The sequence below is a fragment of the Coturnix japonica genome, chromosome 23 (genome assembly GCF_054131305.1).
Source record: "Coturnix japonica strain WE chromosome 23, WE-NBRP24, whole genome shotgun sequence".
NCBI lineage: Eukaryota > Metazoa > Chordata > Aves > Galliformes > Phasianidae > Coturnix > Coturnix japonica.
The window spans coordinates 10,210,898-10,233,073 of record NC_140685.1 but is presented as its reverse complement, the minus strand read 5'-3'; the positions used below and the strand labels follow the sequence as shown (position 1 = coordinate 10,233,073).

Sequence of the window (22,176 nt, the reverse complement as noted above, 5' to 3'; positions counted from 1 at the left end):
CTGTGCTGGGATTTCAGCTTTTGTCGCTGTGAAGCTGCTCTGGTATCTGTGCAGTAAGTTGTACATTTTAAAGTGTTCACGTGCTTACAAGGAGGGGGAACAATCTACCTTCCCTGATCTGTAAGTGCATCTCAGCAGCTTCTTTATCAGAAGTATTTTTCCATAACACTTTGATCTCTGCTATTTCTAAAATCTGTTGATGACTTGCCCTTGTAGGGCTGCCCTTTTAAAGTCGGGCAGCTACAGCCTCTTACAGTAGCCGTGGTTCATGTGGCAGCTGTTGGCCATGTCTGGCTGTTCAAGTCCTGTGACAAGTACCTGCTGTCACTGCTGCGATTGTTGTTGAACTTACTGAGAAATTCTAAATCTTCCCTTTGAAGTCAGATGGTGAAACCAGAGACTCGAGGTCGGTGCTAGCACGAGACTGGAGACATGTTGGAGTCGAGCTGTGGTTGCAGCAGTCTGTCATCCCCGATAAACGACTTGTGCATCCTCACAAACAATGCCTGAAACACGTGGAACATCCTCAGCTCCCAGGGCTCTTTTTCTCCACCCTCTATGGGGAGAGAACCGTCAGTAATTTGCTCGTGGCTGGTCAGTGCTTGTTCTGGGAAACTGGCACGCGATGGTGGGTTGTTTTGTCGTTAGTTTTGGTTTTTTGTTTTTAAAAAAGCCTTTTTCTAGGATTGCGAGTGCGGTTCTGGAAAGCCTGTTTCAGAAATAGATTTTCTCCCTAGAGTATGAGGAAATATTCTTCATGCACTTGTTTTATTGAGGAATTGAGTATTTTAATTGCAGGCTCTTGGAGCTAAAGGAATTCTAAGAATGCTGTGCAATGAGACCTTGGGGTGACGGCACGTGCGCTCTGGGTCCTGCCCTGCGCACACTGTAAGGCCTGTTTTTCCCCTGCAGAGCTCGGAGCAGCCGGTTGCAGAGCTCCAGCTGTGGATCTCTGCACCCTCCCAGTTCCGAGGATCGCAGCGTTCATGCTCGGGTGCAGTTTCCGTAGCAGTAACGTTCCGAATGTGCTTGTCACTGCGCGGTGCAGGGCGCCCCGCGCTCAGTATAGCAGAGGAGCACATAGTACAGCGCATTACCGGCCCCGCGCAGCCCGATCCCGGCTGCCGGTGCGAGCTGCGCGTGCGCGCAGGGGGCTGCCCGTCTGCCACGCGGGAGGTGGACGCGCATGCGCCGCATCGCGGCGGGCGGAGCAGCGAGTTGGTGACAGGGCCGCTCTCGCGAGAGTTGCCGAGGGGACGGTGGCGGCGGCGGAGCGGGCGGAGGGGGAGCCGCGGGACGGGGCTGGAGCTCGGGCGGTGACCGGGGCGGCGCTGGAGGGGCGAGCGGGCGACGGCAAGCCTCGGGAGAGGCGGCGGCCCACAGCGCTGCGCGGTGAGTGCGGGGGAAGCGGGGGGGGGCGCGTGTGGCGGGCCGGCGCCGGGCCGCCGATCCCCCCGCCCTCGACCCGCTCCGGTGAGCGGCAGGCTCCTCCGGCACAGGCCCGGCTTCCCGGGACGCCGAGCGTCGGCGAAGGGCGGCCCTCTCCGTCGCGGCCTGCGCTCCGCACGGCTCCGCCTCCTCTCCGTGCTCCGCGGTGCCGAGGCTGCGGGCCCGAGTCTGAGCTCGGGCTTCCCGAGGCGCTGCGCGCTGCTCGCTGAGGCGCTGGCTGGGCGGCCCGAACGAGCTCCCGTTGTGTTCAGGGGCTGGGAGGGTTCGGTCAGGCGCTGCTCGGGCCCCCAGCTGGACTGCGACTGGGGTCTGGGGCTGCGTCTTTGGGGGGGGTGTGTAGGGGGGATGGTTCTTGGGGCGTGTTTTAAACGCTCCGCAAAAGGATTTTAGGGTTTCAAGACCAATCCTAAGGTACGAAAGGTTGTGAGTAACCCGTAGTCAGGTTAACATCCATACTCGTCTTTCTTCTAAACCTTTTGGGTCAAGCATTAAATGTGAGTTTCTAAGATAGCGATTTTTCCCTTAGCTTTTTCTTCTGGACTTCCTGTTTTGAGATTAAGGGTTGGTTTTGTGCAGTAGGGCTTAACTTGGCAGTATAGCCTCAAATAACCTATAGAGCACCTGGATACAGTCTTACTAACTCATGCAACATCTGTCCTCGAATAGAGTTCTTTTTATTTCATAAAGTTTTATAAAATATCCTTAATAACTGGGAGAATAATTTGTTGGTCATAACAAATGGCTGTATATTATTAGTTGGTCACTTCTGTTTTACCTGGTCAGTTTGTTTTGTTATGTTGTTTTAACTGGTTAATTTGAAGTCAGAAGTGCAGATTCACACAGATCACAAGCCCTTTGTAGGAGCAGTGTTTGAAGCCCACCTTACCTACATGGTTTTTGAAATATTGCTTAAAAAGACGATGAGAATTGTTTCCTGTTGGGTGCAGTGATGAGGTTTCTATTTAGAATTACTTACATTCCTTCCTGATCTGTAGCACTGTATTGCCAATAAAAGTTTGCTGTTAGCTGCATCTGCAGCCTTTTCTTCCTCTTCCCATTTTTTGGGGTTTGTTTTTTTAAGAGCAAATCTCAGTGAGGTAAGAGGCGGTAGACAGTGATATTCTGACAAATTGAAGATCTTGCTGGAGCAGCAGCTGTTCATTGTGGTTTTGACTGCCCTCACCCGTCGTACCTTAGTTACGTTCGTGGAGCTGAGTTGTGATGGTGCGCAGTGTGTCCTGTTTGACAGCAGCCAACCAGGGGCAAATGCCTGCAGCTGTGCTTCCAGTGCGCAGGGACCTGGCACAAGGCACTTACACAGGAAGCTTACTTTTTTTCCCTTGTGCAGTGGATTTCTTTTAATAGTTAAAATAAATAGTAGTTAATAATAGTTAAAGGGTCCTAAGCTTGGATCCTGTCCGTTTCTTCCTGGTAGTTGCAGTAGCACAGACTGTTCTGTTGTGATGTCCATGGCTGGTGACAGCCCTGTCACTTGTATTTGTGTTTTTGTAGCAGTGTGTGGGAGTACTAAAGAAAGCCCCAAACTGTGAATGTGGAGACTTTAGCGAGGTGTTGTTTGTTTTTTAAGTACATTAGATGCCTTTTCATTCTGCCAGTTTACTGCAGTAGAAATCTTAGTTGAGTTTTGTTGTTGTTTTATTCCTCAAGCTTCATCACTCTTTATAGACTGAAGGTCGGGCAAACGTTATGTGCTTCACTGCACTCATGTAAGGCAGGTTTCTTTTTTCCGCAGAGCAGCCATAGCGCTGCCTTTCTGTGTAGGGCCGTGACCACAACAGACTGAATTAGCAGGTGTGTGTGTGAGCTGGTGTAAGATCTGTTCTGTTTGGAGTCATTGACAAGCACCAGCTCTGCTGTTCTGCAAAGGATTATTCGTGGTGGTTGTTAACTCACTGTCTTCTTTCTTTCAGTTTTGTTACTTTCTCTGCTATCAAATGAAGTTAGGCTTAGATTAAATCCTATTCTAACCCAGATCAGGATTTATATTTGGGTCCTTAAAGGAGTTTCGGGGTGTCTGTGTATATAATACCAAATGTGGTGTCATCTCTTCTTTGGTGCCACAAGAGACGCTGGACTCAGCACCGCTTTTATGTGCTGCTTCTGGAGATGTTTGTTACTGTTTGACTGCTCAGGGCAGCAGAGCGTCAGAAAGGTTGTGTCATGTTAAACTGAGCCCAAACTGTTGTTCCTATATATTATTGTTTTATGATACTTTGATAGATGTTACTATTAAGTGCTCTTACAGAGTACTATGTACAAATATAGGACTTCTAAGATGAGTATTCTGTACAAGTACAGAGAGTTCTTTGGCTTGTCTTATACTATTTAAATCGATGTAAACTGTGTGAATGGAAGAAAATACAACTGTCAATACGGTGTAACCTGCGTCTCGAGCGCAAGAGGAGCGCGCTGTCCTCAGTGGTGCCTCCCTGCCCATGGTTCGCTGTTCGCTGCCCGCCCCGTCGTGCCCCGCTCCTGCTGTGCGCCCGCAGGCGGCGCCGTCCTCGGATCCTGCCTGCGCGGGGCCGGAGGGCGCCGCTGCCTGCCGGGGGGCGCCGCTGCCTGCCGGGGGGCGCCGCTGCCTGCCGGGGGGCGCCGCTGCCTGCCGGAGGGCGCCGCTGCCTGCCGGAGGGCCCCGGCCGCGGCTCCTCGAGGCCTTGTGCCGCCCCGGGCCGCCGGCTCGTGTTGGTGCCGCCCCTGGCCGCCGGCCGCGGCGCCCCATTGGTCGCCGGCCGAGTCACGCGGGGGAGCCGGGCCTGGGCGAGCACGGGCGGGAGGAAGCGGCGGCCGCGCCGGTTGGAGGGAGCGGCTCTGGGCGCGGCCCCGGCCATCGATCCGGGCCACTTCCCCTAATGGCACGGCTCTTCCTCCTGCTCTTTCTCCTCTAGGGCGGATCGTCCCCCGGCCTCCCCTGTATGTGAGAGACGGGGCCGGTGTCTCGAACGGAGCCGGGCCGCGGGAGGGCTGAGCCGGGAGCCGCCGCGGGAGGAAAGGAGGCTGCGGGGAGTGCTTCCTTCCCACTGCCCGCACTGCCTGGTGCGGCAGCCCCAGCATGGAAGCCATCGCCAAATACGACTTCAAAGCTACAGCAGACGACGAGCTGAGCTTCAAACGGGGGGATATACTTAAGGTAAGTGGAGAGTGAAGGATTAGGGACTCCCTCTTTTGCCTTTGGCTCTTTGACTTCTGTCTGGTCAGTCACTTCCTGTCCATTGGACCTGGCTTTTTCTGGGAACTCAGTGGAGGGTCGTCTCCCTTTAGCAGGGTACTGTAGGATTTCCTTGAGACCAGGCTGGCCAGAGCAGATGCTGTTTCCTTTCTGTGTTAATCGTGTGTCCCAAAGTCTTTCTTAGTCTCTTTGCAGACTGTGGAATATTTGAAAAATTAGCCTGCAAATAAGCAGAAGTACAATGCAGCGTACTCTGTGCTAAATTCCCTTCCACAATAGGTTACCCTTAAAAGTTATCAAGATCAACGTGGTCATCCTTTCCTTTGCCTCCTGCCAAAGATTTTGGCAGTGATTAGGTTTTTTCCTTAGTAGTTAATATTTTAGCATTGGGCTGTCAAGTGTTGGTGCTGAATTTTATCTTCTGTCCTGATGAATGCAAGTGATTCGCTTCTGGGTTTATGTTTAATGAATCTGTACAGATGTGAGTATTTGAGTGAGTTAGAGGAATTCTGATCTATAGTTCTTTCAATATATTAAAAGCTTTTTAAAACTCCTCTTTAAAGGACTTTGAAAAATAAAGTAGCTTCTAAAACTTTATTTAAAATAACATGCAGAACAAGCTCAAAAATTCAGAGTAAAACGTAAAAATCTGTAGCAATTTGGCTTCAGTGAAGCACAGTTCTGAGCTAGGTTACTTTCAACTAGAAAGAGCTTTTTTTGCATCATGTTGTAATGGATTTTCATTCAGTCAGTATTACATCATGATTGTATAAGATGGACATCTCTTTCCAAATATTTCTGTAGAAATATTTTAAGATGCTGATTTCTAAAATGCCTTGAGTAAAAACTGCCTTGAGTGGTGCCAGTTTTGCAGATGTAAGGCCATGACTTTGTGCACATTGACAAATGACTCCTGCAGACCTCAATGGGATTACACATCTGCTCAGGATTTTTACCAGGGAAGGGCTTGATTTAGCACTATTTTAAGATAAGTTGGATAAGAGTCCTCTACATGTAAACTTACATGGTTCTTTTACAGTTGGCATTTCAGTAATAAATTAGGGCTTTGTTAGAAATGCAGTACTACTGCATAGCTCTTAAAGGATAGTGGCTGCAAAATTGTATTCTGCCTTGAAACTGTGCATTTAAAATAACTGTATCTGCTACGTCTTTTACTTTTTACACCTGTGCACCCCAACTCCCATAGCTGTGTAATTACTATAATATTTCCTTTTGATGTTTTGAAACGTTCAGAACTGTCAGAACACCAGATTTCTTCTGTGATAACTTTGTTTATTTTTTGTTTTCAGTCTCTACTAACTGCCCTCAGCTTTTGTGGTGTATTTGAAGACAGGCTTAGTTGAAGTTAACTCGTAGCAAATGCTAATGGAAAGGAAAATGAATATAATAAAACACAGCTTATTTTAGTGTTCTTCATTTTTTTTATCTAGTTTGATGTAGCTGTTTGAAGTATATGAAAAAATGTCATTAGCGATTTCTTAAATTTCGTTTATTCTCTAGGAAACAAAGGGGGAAAGTAGATTTTTACACTAAGTTTTGTACTAAAACTGCTGTGATGGTAAAGTGTACTTGAGTCTTGGCCACCTGATGTCATCTCACAGATGTAGATTTTGTCACAGTAGTAGAAAGGTGCCAGCACGAATGCTGTTACATCACAATAATCTGTTTTTCTTAACATGGGAATTTTCTTAATCTAACTGAAATCTAGACAGAACACTTCTCAGAGCCATGATGAGCACTTCTCAATACTATTATTTCTTTTTATCTTGTATTCTGGAAATACTTGGAAACATATACATACTTTATTGATGAGAGAACTGTGGTGTGGAAATTAGAAACCATGCCTTACACAAGGTTGTGACTCAAGTTAGAGAGAATTCCATGAGTTTCAGGGATCTTTTCAGCATGTGGTTGTAGTGAGGTTGTGTAGTATGGTAAGGCTCACTGTGTAAAGCTGGCAAATGTCAGACAAATAAGCCACCAGCAATCGGAGTTGGTAAAGTTCATTTTACTCAGACTGACAGCTTCTGTGGTAGGTTGTCACTTCAAAAGTCTCTTCAAATGCCTTTCAGTTTGTAGAAATTAATTTTCATCAGGCATGCCAGATCTGTTTCTTTAGTATTACACTTGTGACTGAAAAGACTCAGGGTGTCCCGTTCATGTGCCTTGTGCAGTCTGTTTTATTTATCAAGTCAGTTCTGCTGCCCTTAAATGAGTGAACTGGGAAGATAAACTCGTAGTTTGCTGAATGCTGCTATGTACTTTCAGTCATTAGATAGCTTTTGCTGAGCCATGTATATAGCTTCACACATATAGTGAAGGCTTCTCCAAATCTAGCTATTACCTGGCTTACTGATCTTGGTGCAGCTTTGGAAGGTAAATTTGGTACCATATATAATGGTGGCAGGAAATAGTTTTGTAGAGAAATTTTATGTCTTAACCACACTAAGGAAAGAACATAATCTGTAACCCTTTATTTCCCACTCCTTAAAAGTTTGTGTTTCTCTTTGTGCATAGAGAAGGCAAAGATGCACCCAGTCTGGCTTCATCTGATTTCAGCAGATGACTTGACTATGATGTCATGGTGCCGCTATTGCTGAACCACTGTATTCTGGACTTGATTGAATGGCATTTTAGCTGTGGTTGTTAGTAATCTTGTGGCAGGATTCCAAAAGTGAGTGAAGATAGTTGACCTTTGACTTGCAATTGTAAAACAGCTGAGTGAAGAGAAGTGATTGGCTTTTTTGTCTGTTTTTTGTTTTTGTGGGCAGTATGTCATAAAAGCTGCTCCTATGGTTTTTGTAGCCATGGCAGTACGCTGGATCCTCATACTGGTTTAATGATTATATAGCAGGGCATGGTGTTGCTGTTCAGGAGGTAAAAACTGACAGCTTTCTTCAAGCTGCTTTAATGAGCTAATTGCTACTTGCTTTGCCTTTCCCAGAGGAAAGAAAGGTTCAGTACAGTTCTGCAGTTCTCAGGTCTGATTCTTTTCATGAACTAGTGGCAGCTTCATAAAACTTGGTGTCTGGCATCCTGTCAAGTGCATGAAGATAGCCTGACTCATTATTAAAAGCAACAGAAGTTTGAAGAATTCCTACTTGAAATTTGGTTACTGTTTTTCACTATGAGTAGTTGACAGTTGTCATGGTGCTTTTTCAGTCTTAGCCCCGTTCACTTGCTGTCTTTATTGGGACTCAGTAACTCCAGTTTCTGTCTGTATTTGTTACTCAAGTTCTGAGTACACAAAACCTTACATATTTATGGCAACTTCTGGTTTTGTTGGGCTTTGTGCTAACTAGAAGGTATCCAGACCTGAAGTGTGATGATGTTTGCTGGTGGTTTGGCAGGAATAAAGTGGTAAGAGTAGAAAAATTGTCAGATACAACCAGCCAAGGCCTCTTTTGTCTGTTCTTCCTATATCTAATCTGAAATGCACAGTTTAACATGAAGGTAATCTGCTGACTATTTCTGAAATGGTTGTATGAAATAACTAATCATACTAGTGAATGCTGTGAATTGTTTAAAACAAAATAAAATAGACCGCGACTTTGCTTCCTCTTTTTCCTTCTTCTTTCCCAGAGCTGGGGCATAGCTGGAAAGTGATCCTCTGAAGAAGCAAATCAGTTCCTGTTTTCAGTGGTTGTCAGCATAATTCAAGAGTACTTACTGATTGTTTTTGAGTAAGATTACTTGGATGGCATTTTAACAAAAGAGACTTTCATCTTTAATTTTGAGGTTTTCACTTTTGTGTGACACAAACCAGCTTTCCTGGTTCCCTGGAATTCTGATTTTGATCACTTGACAGCACCATTCAGCAAAATCAAGGTTTCTTTTCCTACTCTGAATGTACACTTGACAGTCACCTTAAGGTTCTGTTCATGTATCTGTTTACCACTTGGCATATTTTAACTCTTGCATGCTGTGTGCTATGTAAAGCCTTTTGGAGTTTTAAATGTCAGATGAGGCACAGATTAAAGCTAGTAGCCAGTTCAGCTGATCTGATATTGACTTAATACGTATTGCATTCTGTTATGATAAGGGGAAATTATGTTGATTTGAAGTTCCAGCTGCTTTTTACCAATTTAACAGAAGTGCTGTCATTACAGTTTGTCTATGAGATCCGGATTTTGTTGTGAATTGTGTCAGTCTGCTGAAAGATGCTTGCGTACACATATCTAAAAATAACATCTTGGCTTGCTAGGTTATTTGATTTAGTTGTTCCATGTGCATGCTGAGCTGCAATGTGATGCTTTTCCTTTTTTTTTTTTTTTCATTTATTATTATTATCAGATTCCAACTAAGCAAGGGGGCAGTCTGCTCGTGTACAACGAAGCCTAACGTAAGAGGTGAACCGCATGACTCTTTGATATAATTCCTTGTGCCGGAGTTACCTCTGGCCAGTAACTATATACTAGAAATCAGTAACTACAGCGTATAAGTGTTCTGGGCAAAGCTGATTCTATTTGTTTGTATATGAAATAGTTAAGTGTTAGTCCTCTAACAGCACTTAAAATCTCAGACTGAGCAAAAAGGAAGTGGTTTATTGTAAAGTTCATCTTCCAGTTTAGATTAATTCACTGAACTACTAAAGGCAACGTTAGTATATTTCCACAATTTCCTTGAGATTGAACTGTTACTATTATTTTAAGGTTATTATACTGATGCTGTCAGTTTTCCATACTTGTTGGCTGCCTCTGAATGAAAATCTTCACTAAATGGTTTATGATTTTACTTATATATACCGGAAACTACAGGCATGTCTGTACTGCATGATCAGAGGTGGAACAGTAGTCCAGCTATTTTAGAGTGGAGGTTCCTACAGGAGATAGTACTAATGACTTCATGGAATCAGCATTATTTGCAAAACTTAAATGACATTTTGGATGAATTCTTAGCCTGTGCTTATTTCTGTGTATCAAAGGTCTGATGCCTTGGTGATCAAGCTACCTCCTGGGAAGGTGATGATTAACAAGATGCGTGGCAAAGGATATTTCCCTTCTCCCCTCCTGTCCCTGTTCCCTCCATTCAGTACTGGTGGGATAGGTGCTGACTAAAGAGGTGAAGCTGAGACTTCTGAATTTAATATTTAGGTACAAAGGAGAGCAAAGAGCTCTGTTCTTCTGAACGCTAACATTTATGAACTGGAAATTGAACTTGTGTGTAATAACCCATTCTACTAGAGCACTGGTGAGAAGTGGCACTAGGTTTCAGTGCTTTATTTCTTCCTGCCTTTATTTAACAGTTTGTTAGGAAAGCTGCCTTCAGTCTATGCCATTTCCAGTTTTCTCTCAGAACTCAAAATGCAGGTGAGCAGTGAGTTGTATGCGTTCTGCATTTCTACACAGATGGGCAAACTGATACTGCAGTAGCTTAGTGCTCGGGATGTTATCTACAGCTTTGTTCTGCAGCAGTTCTCGCTATTTCATTTCCTTTGCTGGCTCTGCAGTGGTGATTAACTAACGTTCTCTTCCAAGCATCACTGACTAGAATATAGACAAGGAAATAAAAATGTGTTTTACATCCTTCAGGTTTTTGGAGGAAAGAAAGGCAGGAAAATACTTCCTGTGACTTTTCTCATTACCTACAGTGTAAGGGACACTATATAAAGTTAATCCTTAAAAAAATTTCCTATCTGTTTAGATAAACATCGCTTCAGATGTCATTGTCATGACTCAAGCTACATTCTGTTGGTCAGGATCTAGGCTCGTTTTCTGCTGAATATGTAAATGCTGATCATGGGTGATAGATGCATTTAAATTCAAAGTCATCTTGTGAACACCTCATAAGAGTAGGTGTTCAAGTGGAACAGAAAAATGGATATGAAGCAGCCTGTTTTTTTTGTTGTTGTTTGGTTTTTTGAGACTGAGATTGTTGCCATATCTTACATGCCTGATTGGTGCCACCGTCTGACAACTTGAGTGAGAATTGCTTTAATAAACTTTAAAATGTGTTTTTTGTGGTAACTTGTGCTGAACACATAGGATTGTACAGCAAGTTCTAATAAAGTGCAAAGTGAGCTGGCAGCCTCCAAAACTGTTCATGATAATCATTTTATGATATTTAGGGACGTACCTTCCATGCATCTTTCTAAATCTGAGACTACGTATATATTAGAGTATTAAGATCTCATAACTTAACTATGTACTGTGTGGATGAAGTTATTCACTTAATTGATTTGAAATTTGCTACCTCATAAATTTATTTACATTTTTTCCCATCTTTTGTTCCCTTCCCCTTGTGAGAGCTCATAGGAGAACAGCTCCTGTGCCTCTCATGGGGAAAAGACTACGAATGGCTTCTGGTCTTTATTGCTTTTTTTTTTTCCTGAGGGAGGCTGCGTAGTGCAGAAGTCAAACCATGTTTTCCTTGTTGCTTTCTCAGTTGTTTTTAATTCATATCTGTTCTGAGATGGACTGATTACAGGTACTCGGAGTATTCAGCGGATGGCACAGTATAGATACACAGCAGCAAAATGTTTGCTTTAGTTTTAATTCTTCATGGAACACTTGGATAATGTTTCTGATTTGTTTTTGTGTGGTTTTTTTTTTTTAAATTTTCAGATTAGCACTCCAGTGTATTTCCTGAGGAGTGATAGATAGTTTAAAGCCTACAGCTTCGTACAGTAGCAGTTCTGGTGGTTTTTGGTTATGTTTTATTGTGTTTACTCTGCCATTTATCAGTGGTCATGTAGTGTTTGTTACTTACACAATTCATCAGTTTTAAGATTTGAGTGTGTTCTGTCTTGGCAAAGTTTTGCTTCCCCCTGTCACTCTCTCCAATCAGTGGTAAAGCTGTTGAACCTTTACGGGATCACTCTGGAACAGTCACCTTCCATTCTGGACACTGACCTTTGTTTTCTCTTTCAACACCGTCCTAAGCTACTGAAGAGTTTTCTTATGTTGTTTGTCGATGGGGGCATTTATGGAGATGAGTAGCAGAAAACCTGAGATTCTTTGAGTGAAACAATCCCTGCAAAACCTAGAAAATCTTGAGTCTTCTCAAGGCTTGCGACTGTTCCAGCTTATCTCAATGAGTGATTCATCAGTCTTTTGTATGAAGCTATATTTTCTGTTTTGCCAGTGATTAAATGGGAGGTTTGAGGTGAAGATTGCTTTTTGCTTTTATAGCTTTGCTGAAAGAGCCCAGCTTCCAAACAGCTGCTTGAAAATCAACTTAATTGGATAGCTGTATGGCCAGGAAGGTTTTATGACTGCATGGTAGCAATATTGCTGTGCAAACCATCTGGGACCAACTGACATCTGTCGTGGTGCAAGATATAGGTGTACTTAATATCTTTAGGGGAGACCTGATGCTGTTTTTTGAGTATGTCAGCAAGACAGACTTCATTTATTGGAGTCCTGGGAAGCCTTTATTTATGTGAAAGTGTCTACACAGGAATTTGGGGAACTGGAAGATTTTAAAGGTATCCACATTAATGAATAGTTTAAGCATCTATTTGTTATGTAGGAATGACTGACTCCTAATCGGGGCCCTGTGGGGGGGTTTCTTGTGGTAAAGGCGCTGATCTGATCAGGATCTCCCAGAAGGGGGGAGTTCTGGTGCCTTAGCTTTTAGTGAGAAACACAATGGAGATATTGTGCTACTGTAATGTACTTGGGAGCTTAAAATTAGCCTGTGGTCAAATAATATACCCTAGGGTGTAAGTGACTTGCATTATGATATCCCTGATATCCCTTCCAGGTTATTGCAACAGAGCTGTAATGAGTTCTATTCTTGTTTTTAATTTGTTCTTGACCTGGAACTGTTCTACTAATTAGAGACACTAATTAGGAGATGGTTTTACTTATCTCTGATCTTTTGCTTGAAGATCTTGGTGCCTCATCTGTCTTAGGATTCTGGAGCAAGGTGCTTACTACTTTCGGTATGCAGCATTATTAGTATTAATATCTGCATTATTCAAGGACAGTCTTTGAATTATTTTTTTTTTTTTTTTTTTTTTTGCTCATAACCCAGGAACGTAGCAGTACTTTCTAGTAGAGCTCTGTGGGATTTTTTTAAGTGTGATATTTTTAAAGGTGGAAGGGGGAGAAGGCATGTGCCAGTACTTAGCAGTTCTGTGTTTCTCTGTTTACCTGAGATATTACAGTAAATTTAAAAAAAAAAAAAAAAAAAAAGCTCTGTATTAGTGCACTATTTTCACTCTTTTCACTACTTAATCCTTAGTTGCTTTGGACAAGTGTTTTTTCCCAAGCCACGTGGTAGTGAGATACAATGACTGAGATACAATGACTGCTGTGGGCTCAGTCTTTTAAGAAATGCAAAGTTTTCTGGCATTTAAATGTTTAACTTGCCTTGTATCGAGCAAATCATGCATTCATTAATGCTGTTTTATTAGCCTTGAACTGAAAGAGGAACTTATAACGTAAGGGGAAATTTTTGAAGGCATCACTTAAACATGCTAATATCCTTTTTTTCTTTTTATGCCCCTTTCCTGGTACATAATTCAGAACGTTGCTTTCAGAAACCACGCACAACTGTGGTATTGGCCCTTTTCTAAGGCAAAACCCAAGTTGAATTTGTTTTAGAGTTATTTTTAGCCTTGTACTTTCCTAGATTAAGTCAGAGTAGAAACTCTGTTTTGATACTGAAATGAACATATATTGTATACCATTAAAAACTCTTTGGCTTTGGCATAATTCTTACTGCATGGCTGGTCAAGCTTCTTCCTTCAGCAGAGTAGTTTCTGGTGCTTCTGCATTTTGCCATTCATAAGGGCTTCTGACATTTGGTGTTATCTTCATCGTGGGGGTAGATGTATGTCAGTCACAATAACAATCCTTGCTTCAGAGGAGCAATCCATATTATTTATCATTATTTCCTTGTTAATGGTCTGGGCATCCCTCTTTCCAACTCTTCAGACCATCATTAAATATCTGTTCTTTTTTTCTGTCTAGTGAGGAATACATATTTTTACAGGCTTTGAAGTGGGATGTGATTTTCTTTTCTCTTTTCAAAGGGCTGAACTTTCCAGTTGTACAAGAAGTAGTTGAGCTGCTTATGGTTAAATTGAGGCCATGGTAATTCTGAATTTTGTTATTCTAACTCTGAGTGTTGCATTGGGAATGTTTCATTCTGTTGTGCAGTTGGTTTTCCAGAAATTGAATCGTAATTCAGTGATGAGTTTGGAGGAGGAAAAAAAAACAACAAACAAATGGAGTGAATCAACACTTTTAGCCACAGTGAAGGCTAAATCTAAATGTAATTGAAGGATTTCTGAGGTATAGAAGAGCTCTTTATTCAATTCTAGTCTGAAAGCAATTATAATCTCATCTTAAAATTTATGGTAAATTAAAGATCAACATAAAATGTTTGCAAAACCAACTTAGTCTCTATTTTTATAGAATGTTATGCATTTGCCCTATAGAGGTTTACATATGTGAAGGACATGAATCGCTGTGAAAGTCCTGAAGAAGCTTTGTGCTGAAAAGGATGGTGGATTTGGCAGCTTTGTGAAAGCTGAGTTTGGTTGTGGATCAGTTATTGAGTATCCTCAGTCATTTTATTAGGAAGACTTACTGTGTTTAAAAACTGCTGGACAACTTCTATGCCTCATGGTCAAGTAGCAAAGAAAACCTGGAAGCAAAGGGCTTATGTCTCAACCAAGTTATTGTAGGCACTTGTAGATTTGCAGAGGTAGCTGAGCGTAACCTATTGGAACTGTTTGTGTTCACTGGCTTCCAAAATTCGTATAAACACTTCTGAAAACAGCCTAGGGCATAGGATTGTGATCAAATGTATTTTCACAAAGGTTATTTAGTTGCAAAATCCAACAAATTGTAGGCTTTTTGGTGAAACATCTTTGCTTTGTTGACTGTTTTTTAGAAGTTGTTTGCTCCCTCCACGCCCAGAAGTTTGAATTCAGTGTGTACTGAGTGGTTTTGGTTAGGGAGAGTTTTTTAGTGCATGTTATTTGAAATTGTTATCTTGTTATTCTAGGAAAATCTGACTGGATGGAAATAGCCAAAGTTGAATGGAAGCCCTTTGGTCTGTCAGAATAACCTCAGGTGGCCAAAGTGGCTTGGAAGTGTTGGTGACAGTGGGGTGTTAGAGCTGTCCTGAAACTTCAGGTTATTAGTGCAATACCATAGTACAAAAAAACAGATGAAAGCTGTGCCTGTTAATCGGGAGACAGGCACACAATGTACATTTCTTGGCTTTTAAAAGCAGTCCATTAAAAATACTTCTCCATTGCTGGGTGTATTTATTCTTCTCTTTTCCTCCCTCATTCAGTGTTGTATGCAGGTGTCAGTATCACTGATTCTAATAGAATGTTTTACATTAAAACTACACCTTGTTTCTTCTCATTTGATTCTGTATTATGAGGTTGAAGGTGCTCTGTGAAATGTTCTGAGTATGTTGTTCTTGAGCTCAAGTAAGCTCCCTTCATCTTGCTTAGTTTGATATGTTGTGCTTTTTGATGCATTTTTACGCTTTCATGAAGGTTTGCAAGATCTGTGTGCTTACATTATGCAAATATGACTGGAATGAGTCAGATGATGTTCTGCACTGTGCTCTGAAACCGTTTGCAAATGCCTTCCTCTTGCGTGTGCATGTCCCCTGGAGAGGAAGTCTGAGCAGCTTTGCAGGGACTGGGTAACAGGAAAAGTTCTCTTACATGTTATGGCTTCTCTGAAGATCAGCCAGACCAAGTACCTGTGCATTTCCTCTCCAGTTAAAGATGTTGCTAAACATAGCTCAGTAAAATCAGATTCTGCTATAAAAAATCAAAAACATGCTAGATGAAAGTTGTCACTCTGCAACTGTTGGATCTCTTTTCTGCTGGATATAATTGTGGCTCCTTATTGGTAAATTAATTATCTTCTAGGTGCCCCAAATATGTTTTTAATATGTCAGAAAACTGAGTTCTTATGTCCTGCTAAGCCAAAATGTAACTTCTTGCTTACATTCCCTTAAATGTTGTTTAATTTCTAGGCATATTCCTGACCCCGTGTAGAGTTAAAATATGACACGCTTAACCCACTCACATTTCCCTATTGCCAATTCTTGGCCATGTTCCATCTGAGGCTATTTTATGCTTCCCTGTCCCTGTTTATATCCTGCAAAAGAGAAGAGTTGAGGCATCACTCCATGCTGGGTCTATTAATTAACACATTTAAATTACATTTCTTAATTAATAAATCATATTTATTGATACATTAAAATTGTCCTTTGCCTGTAACTGCTTCGTCCAACTACTTGCAGATGCAAATTCCCACTGTAACAGTGTTTATCTGTATTACAGTATAAATCAATAAGCAGTCTCTTGCCATGTGCAGTTTTAGGATCTTTGCCTGATTTTCAAATGGCTGACTCTTTACTCGCTGTGTTTATAATTAAAAAACATCTAGAAGTGAAGTTGGCTGGAATCTTAGTGAGTTGGTCTTTCATCTTTAATGTTCTGCAACATATTAAAATTGCTTTGACTTTTTTATATTAGCGTGGGTTTGGAGGTGCTTGTTTCTGCCTTCTGATATGCTATGTTAAAATGGTTAAATAGGTACAAATCTAGCAAAATACTGATTTAAGCTGAGGTGAACCTTAAAGTTGTCTGTTCTAGGAAATTGGCCTCCTGATACCTGATTTCATGCTTTTTCCATCTGTCTCAGTATGAAGAGATTAGGGTTGATCCAAGCTATTTGTGAGAGGCAGATTATGGTGATGTTATTATTCTGATCTCATTGCATTTGGTCTCTAGATTTGAGGTCCTGATTTTAACCCTTTCTTTGACAGGCAGCATCCTGGGCCACTTTTTATGTTACATGAAGAGATGAATTTTAATACCTTGCAATGCCATTGCAGCAAGTTTCAGTGAGGAGTAAGATATAGAAGGGACCACTGAACTCACTTGGACTCCAGGTGTAGCAGCCCAGGAACAGTAGGTTCCTGCTTGTGCTGTGGCTGGCTTGTATCCTTTCTCTTAGAGTAGAAAAGGAGCTGTTGAATGAAAAGGAGCTGAAGAATGGAAAGCTGCGTCAAAGCGCTTGGAAGGAGGGTGAGGACTTGACAGTCCCAGAGCCTCTAGTGCAGCTCAGTGTCACTAAGACTCAATTAAGTAACCTCCCAGCCATTGTTCCTCCCTGAGATGAGTAATTTCTGAGCGTAAAGTTTTCGGTTTCAGCATTGCTGGCTTTGAATTGCTTTTTAAAATTTAACTCCTGCTGTGGCAGGAGTGTTGTGAGCGCTTTCCTTGGGTTCCTGAGACCTATGAGTGTTTTTAATACACCACATTGTTTTCTTTGCCATGGTGTCAGTGGAACTATGCTCTGGAAGAAAACCACGTTGGCAGCTAACAGGATGTTGTATTATAGCAGCTGTAGTTGCCTTCTGTTTCAGTTAGCACAAGATTCCTGAAAGCTCCCAGTTCAGGGGAAGGGGATGGGAGTTCAGCCAAAAGGCAGAGCCCTCCCTGAACGTGTTTCTTGGATTTTGTTGCACCAAAACCCAAGCGTTCTGATGAATTTGGCTAACTTTGCAAGCATGTAAATACACATCTGAGGGCTTACGTTTAGTTTTATGTTTGCAAATGGGAGTCAGCCTGAGAACTGCAAATGACAGACCTGCTTGTTGTGTTCTGATGTAGAATGTGTGTGTTCCTGAAGATTGGCTTTGAGAGTGTCAAGCCTAGTGTGCAATGGTTCGTCAGGGTGGAAGAGTTATGCACAGAAATATTTGCTTAGTATGGGATCAAAAAAAGCTGTGAGTTCTTTGTGTGAGCAGTTTTGGCTAAAGCTTCTCGATCGTCTTGTTGTGCAGCTCTTCTGTGGTGCCATTTCTCCATTTCCATGGGAACTGATGCGTTCGTGTTGATGAGTTCTGTTATCAAAGTAGGAAACTTGCAGGCAGCAGTTGAACTGCTTTTACTGTAAATCAGGGCTGACTATGGGCTGAGGACATCACATGGTAGTATGTGTTCAAATGCAATGGGTAAAAATATCCACCCTTCTTCCTCCTCTTCAGCACAGATGGAAAGGAAGACTCACTCTGTCATGGGCTTGATTGGATCTACGGCAGCTCAGGGACTGGCTGCAAAGAGCTCTTTTATGTTTTGGCCTTCACGAAGAGCAGCAATTTGTAATAGTTGATAAAATAAAAATAGGAGTTTACCTTTTAGGGTGGTTGGTTTGTTTTTTGTTTGTTTTTTTTTTACAGACTCTGAAGGTTATCTTGACTTGGGGAAATCTTTGTTTAATTTTGTTGCTTAATTTATATGCATTTAGTTGTATGTGGGGGTCTTCTTGAAGCAAATTTCAGTGATATATGCAATACTTACACTAGATTTTATAGTTTCAGGAAGTCTAGAAAACTCTTACAATAGTTTGAGTTAAGCATATTTTCCTTAGAGGTGTAGACCTGGTTTCTAAAGTATCCAGATAAGAAGTTGCAATTGTGATAATTATCTAGAAATCTCCTGGGAGCTGAAGATTTGGACCAGATGGACTGACTGGATGCTTAAAACATTTTGCAACAAAATTGTTTAATTACCAAAGGTCTGTTCTGTCATTTCTGTGGGCTTAAGAATAAAAGAAAAATGAGAGTAATATTAGATGCAAACATCTAGGCTGGATGCCCCTGTGCAAAGATTTGTGCTCTTGTCTTACCACTCAGTTGCATTTCTTTAGTGGGTGGTACTGGTGCAAAACTGGAAGCTGAAATGTTGGCTCTTTTGTAGCTGTCATAGCAGCAGTTAAAAACTTAGCAGCTATCACAATTACTGCCTCCTGACTGCACAGTTGATCTGAAATAAAGGTACTGCAGTGAAAATCACTTCTGCTCAACTAAGTGTTGGGAACAGTTCAAGGGATGCTTATTTTAAATGCTGTCAGAGCAAATGATTTTTCTAGATATCTATGTTCTGGAGGTGATTCTTCTCTAAATGAGTCTTGAACATAGAGCTTTCTAAAAAGACAGTCATTTCTGTATGGCTAAAATTATTCAGGAGCAGACAGCCAGCTATGGAGATATGTCAGTTTTAAGTGAAGCAGCAGGAGGTCCTTGGAGCAAAGCAAGCTCCTGGACAGGGGAGCTGTGGAGGATTCAAAGCCTCCTGAGCAGGTGGTGTGGGGATACGTGTAGGCAGTTGGTCTTACTGTGCCTTTCATCCAGCTGTTTCTCGTTTTTATCACAAAACAACGTGCCAGTGAGGGAGCACTGCGGAGGCATTTCATTTGAGGGCAAGCACTAATGAGTACCCAAAGCCTGATGTGATTTGTCTCTTCCAAATCTATTAGTGATAAAACTCATTAAAATAATAAATAAATAAATAAAAATTAAAAATTGCTTATGAAGGTGTTTTTGATGCGTATCTTCACTGTGTCTTTGTGTGTACCCTGTGATCTCTGGAGCTGCATTCATATTGGCTTTCTCTCTATATTTCTTTGTCTCCCCATGTTCAGGCAGTGCTAATCATGTGATGCTTTTTTGACTTCAGGCTAGAAGCTTTTTTTTCCAACTCAGATCTGTTTTTTTTGTTGGTTCGTGTTAGAAAGGGAAAAGATGACATCAAAAAGATGAGGAGGAATGAAAATGCTGGGGAAAAAACTTACTTGTTCAGTTTTGAAAGGGTGTAGGGAGGTGAGCAGGTAATATGTGTTTGTATCCAAACCCAAATAAAATCCTTCTGGGGAGAGATGATTTCAACTGTAGCATCTTTTGCTTAGAACCTAATGCTCTGTTATTCAAGAGGCTGTTTTTAGTCAGTGTACCTGCCTTGTCTGTTGCACTGCACCGCTTGGCAGAAAAGCAATGAAAAATCAAGCAACAAAACTTCTAGAGAGAGTATGATTTGAAATAATGATTTGTGTATTAATGCATGGAGTTTATTATAAATTATTGATCCACCTTGTTTTGAAGGCTGATAAAATGTGATGGATTGGGATGGCTGACTATGTGTTTTTAAGGGCTCGTCTTATATGAACAATCTTTGAGACACAAGTGGAAAGAATAAGCTAGTGTGTCTTCGTCTGTTTTGCTGGAACTTGAAATGTAGTAAGCTTATTTTTTTGTTTCCTTCAGGTTTTGAATGAAGAATGTGATCAGAATTGGTACAAGGCAGAACTCAATGGAAAAGATGGCTTCATTCCCAAGAACTACATAGAAATGAAACCACATCCGTAAGTAGAGCCTTGGTGGTAGTGTCTGTGTTTGGTTGGTTTTAAGCATAGATAATTTGACCTTTTCTGAAGACATTTAAACTGCTGATGGCATCTGGATCATGTGTCAGCAGTGCTGGAAGTCTTCGTTAGCGCATTAGCAACCTGAGGAAATTACAAAAAGTTTGCATAGTATCGTGTTTACTGAGCAATAATGAAGAGCTCTCTAAGTAGTACAGCAGGGCATACAAAAACAAACTTCAGCCAGCTGACCAGGTGTAAGAAAGAGAGCATTCCTTTTCTTAGAGCTGGTGTCAGTGTTGTTGGAAGGAGGTGTAAGTATTTTTTCAAGAGAATTTAGAAGGAAAGTAATTGAAAATGCCTTTATATGTTAAGGATTTCACTCTTACTGCATTTCTGCTTCCCTAAATTAGATGAAATAGGGCTATTGTGAGCATGTGCTCATGAAATCATGGTAGCTTCACTGCTAGGACAAAATGTGAGAAGTTGCATAGTTTGGTAGCCTGTAGTAGATTAACAATAAATAGATGCAGTTCAGTCATTTCTGCTAGAATTCATCTGATCTCCGTGGGGATACCTGTGTTGGGCTCTTCCATAAGACAGTTCAACTCCTTAACTTTCTCTGTTTTCTTCTTGCTTACTCCACAGGTGGTTCTTCGGAAAGATTCCCCGAGCGAAGGCTGAAGAGATGTTAGGCAAACAGAGACACGATGGTGCCTTCCTTATCAGGGAGAGCGAGAGTGCTCCTGGGGACTTCTCTCTCTCGGTCAAGTAAGTAGTGCCCAGAAATAATCGTGTGGAAATCAGGGCACTTGATGCTCATTTTGACTCCTGGATAGATAAGTGATTATCAGTGCTGAGGAGCAGCAATAATCCAGATAGCATACCTATTCTTCTGGTGATAATGTATTTTTGTCTTTATTAAAGAGGAAGTACAGATAAGCTCTGTTTTGTAATGAGCCTACATGGCTGACTTGGTGGTGTGTTGCTGTCTGACTTAAGTGTTTTCAGGCACTATTTGTTAATTTGTGGATCCCATTTCTCCTTCTTTCAACTATGAACTGCCCAGTTTGTACATACTGCTTTCCATCCTCCTTTGTTCCTCTTCCATAGAACAAGTCATTATTCTCTTCTGTCTTTGGATAATACACTTCCAAATATTTTTCATGACTGCTTGGCACATGCTTTGGGGCTATTCATCTTAGCCAGCACTGGGACATGGAGCTAATGAAAACAAATTCTTTTCCATTTCTCAAATGCATTCCATTAATGGAATTTCAATATAGAGGAATTTCTTTCTGTCTAGTAACATTGAAGGTAGGCAGGAACAGTTCCCATCCTTGTATAACATTTCTAGAAATGCTAACTTTTAATCAGCAGCAATTCCTGATAGTTAACATGTGAGCCATGTTTAGCCATCTCACAGCTCTGTATAAGCCACCATAAATTGAAGTATTAAAAAGTTGGAAGAGTATGGGATGTAAGGTAGCATAGGAAGGAAGGAATTCCATCCTCAGCAGCTGATTTTTATCTTTCTTAACTTTCTGTAACCTTCCCCTTTCCTTCCAGAAATGAACAGGGTTTTCTTTAGTATCTTATATTGATTATTCATGCACAGTTCCTTGTTTGCTGTATTTTTGGCTCATCTTTGGGCTGTACCCAGATTTTGTCATCCTGTACACCAGTCTTGATCCAGCCAACAAACTGAATTAAAACCACTCTTTTTAGAAAGGTGTTTATAGTTCTGCTGGGTACAATAATCTGAGCTGGAATACAAGATACGAATGGGAGCTCCATTGCAGACATCAACTTCCTTCATGAAACTTGGTTTTGACTGTAGCTCTGCTTATCTTGTCAGCTTAGTGTTGCCACCTGGTGGTAGTTTGGTTGTTTTTTTTCCCTGGTGGATTAATTTAGAAAAAGCTTTCTTCCACTCACCCCCAAACAGTGATTTGCAAGATTTGAAATGATGAGAATCTCTCAGGTTGAAGAGGAAACAGCAAAGGCAGTACTCACTGATTGTTTCATGTTAACGTTGTAGCCAAGACTATGCCTGCACTTTAAGCTCTTGATGCCAGGTGGAGAATGTACTCCTCACCCATTTTCAGTGTTTTTGTTTCAGAATAAAGTAAAAATGCTAACGTGCTGTTCATCTGGAAAAACTTTGGAGTTGCACTTTACGTAGAATAAAAGTTGAATGCCATCACATGTCAAAATATAGAAGTGGAAAAGTCTGTCTGTTTTGCAAGACATCATTTTTTTTTTTGTAACTCCATGCTTAGAGACAGTCCTGCCGTACTTGTGGCAGTTCTTTTCCCAGCACTTTTTGTATGTTTTCAAGGGTCTGCTTCACAGCAGCCAATTGATACCTGCAATCATTGT

General features: G+C 41.6%; 1 protein-coding gene and 1 long non-coding RNA gene across 7 annotated transcripts in view; both read left to right on the top strand.

Moving 5' to 3' along the window:
• GRB2 (growth factor receptor bound protein 2) overlaps positions 1-22,176 on the top strand; it is a 28,799-nt gene that overhangs the window by 2,830 nt on the left and 3,793 nt on the right. For 3 of the 5 annotated variants that reach the window (XM_085523232.1, XM_085523233.1, XM_015880271.3), the window contains 3 exons: positions 4,359-4,600; positions 19,697-19,794; positions 20,443-20,565. In XM_085523232.1, coding sequence (XP_085379358.1) covers positions 4,523-4,600; positions 19,697-19,794; positions 20,443-20,565 — 299 coding nt within the window. In that variant the 5' untranslated portion in view covers positions 4,359-4,522. Of the gene's footprint in view, positions 1-1,257; positions 1,393-4,358; positions 4,601-19,696; positions 19,795-20,442; positions 20,566-22,176 lie in introns of those variants that run through there. The other 2 variants (XM_015880270.2, XM_085523234.1) reach the window with 2 other exon arrangements.
• Positions 8,243-9,723, top strand: LOC146757352 (uncharacterized). Of its 2 annotated transcripts, none has more exons than XR_014936920.1 (3): positions 8,243-8,343; positions 8,954-9,009; positions 9,585-9,723. It is a non-coding gene; the product is annotated as an uncharacterized LOC146757352 (long non-coding RNA). The 2 variants fall into 2 exon arrangements; XR_014936921.1 differs by lacking the exon at positions 8,243-8,343 and adding an exon at positions 8,351-8,488.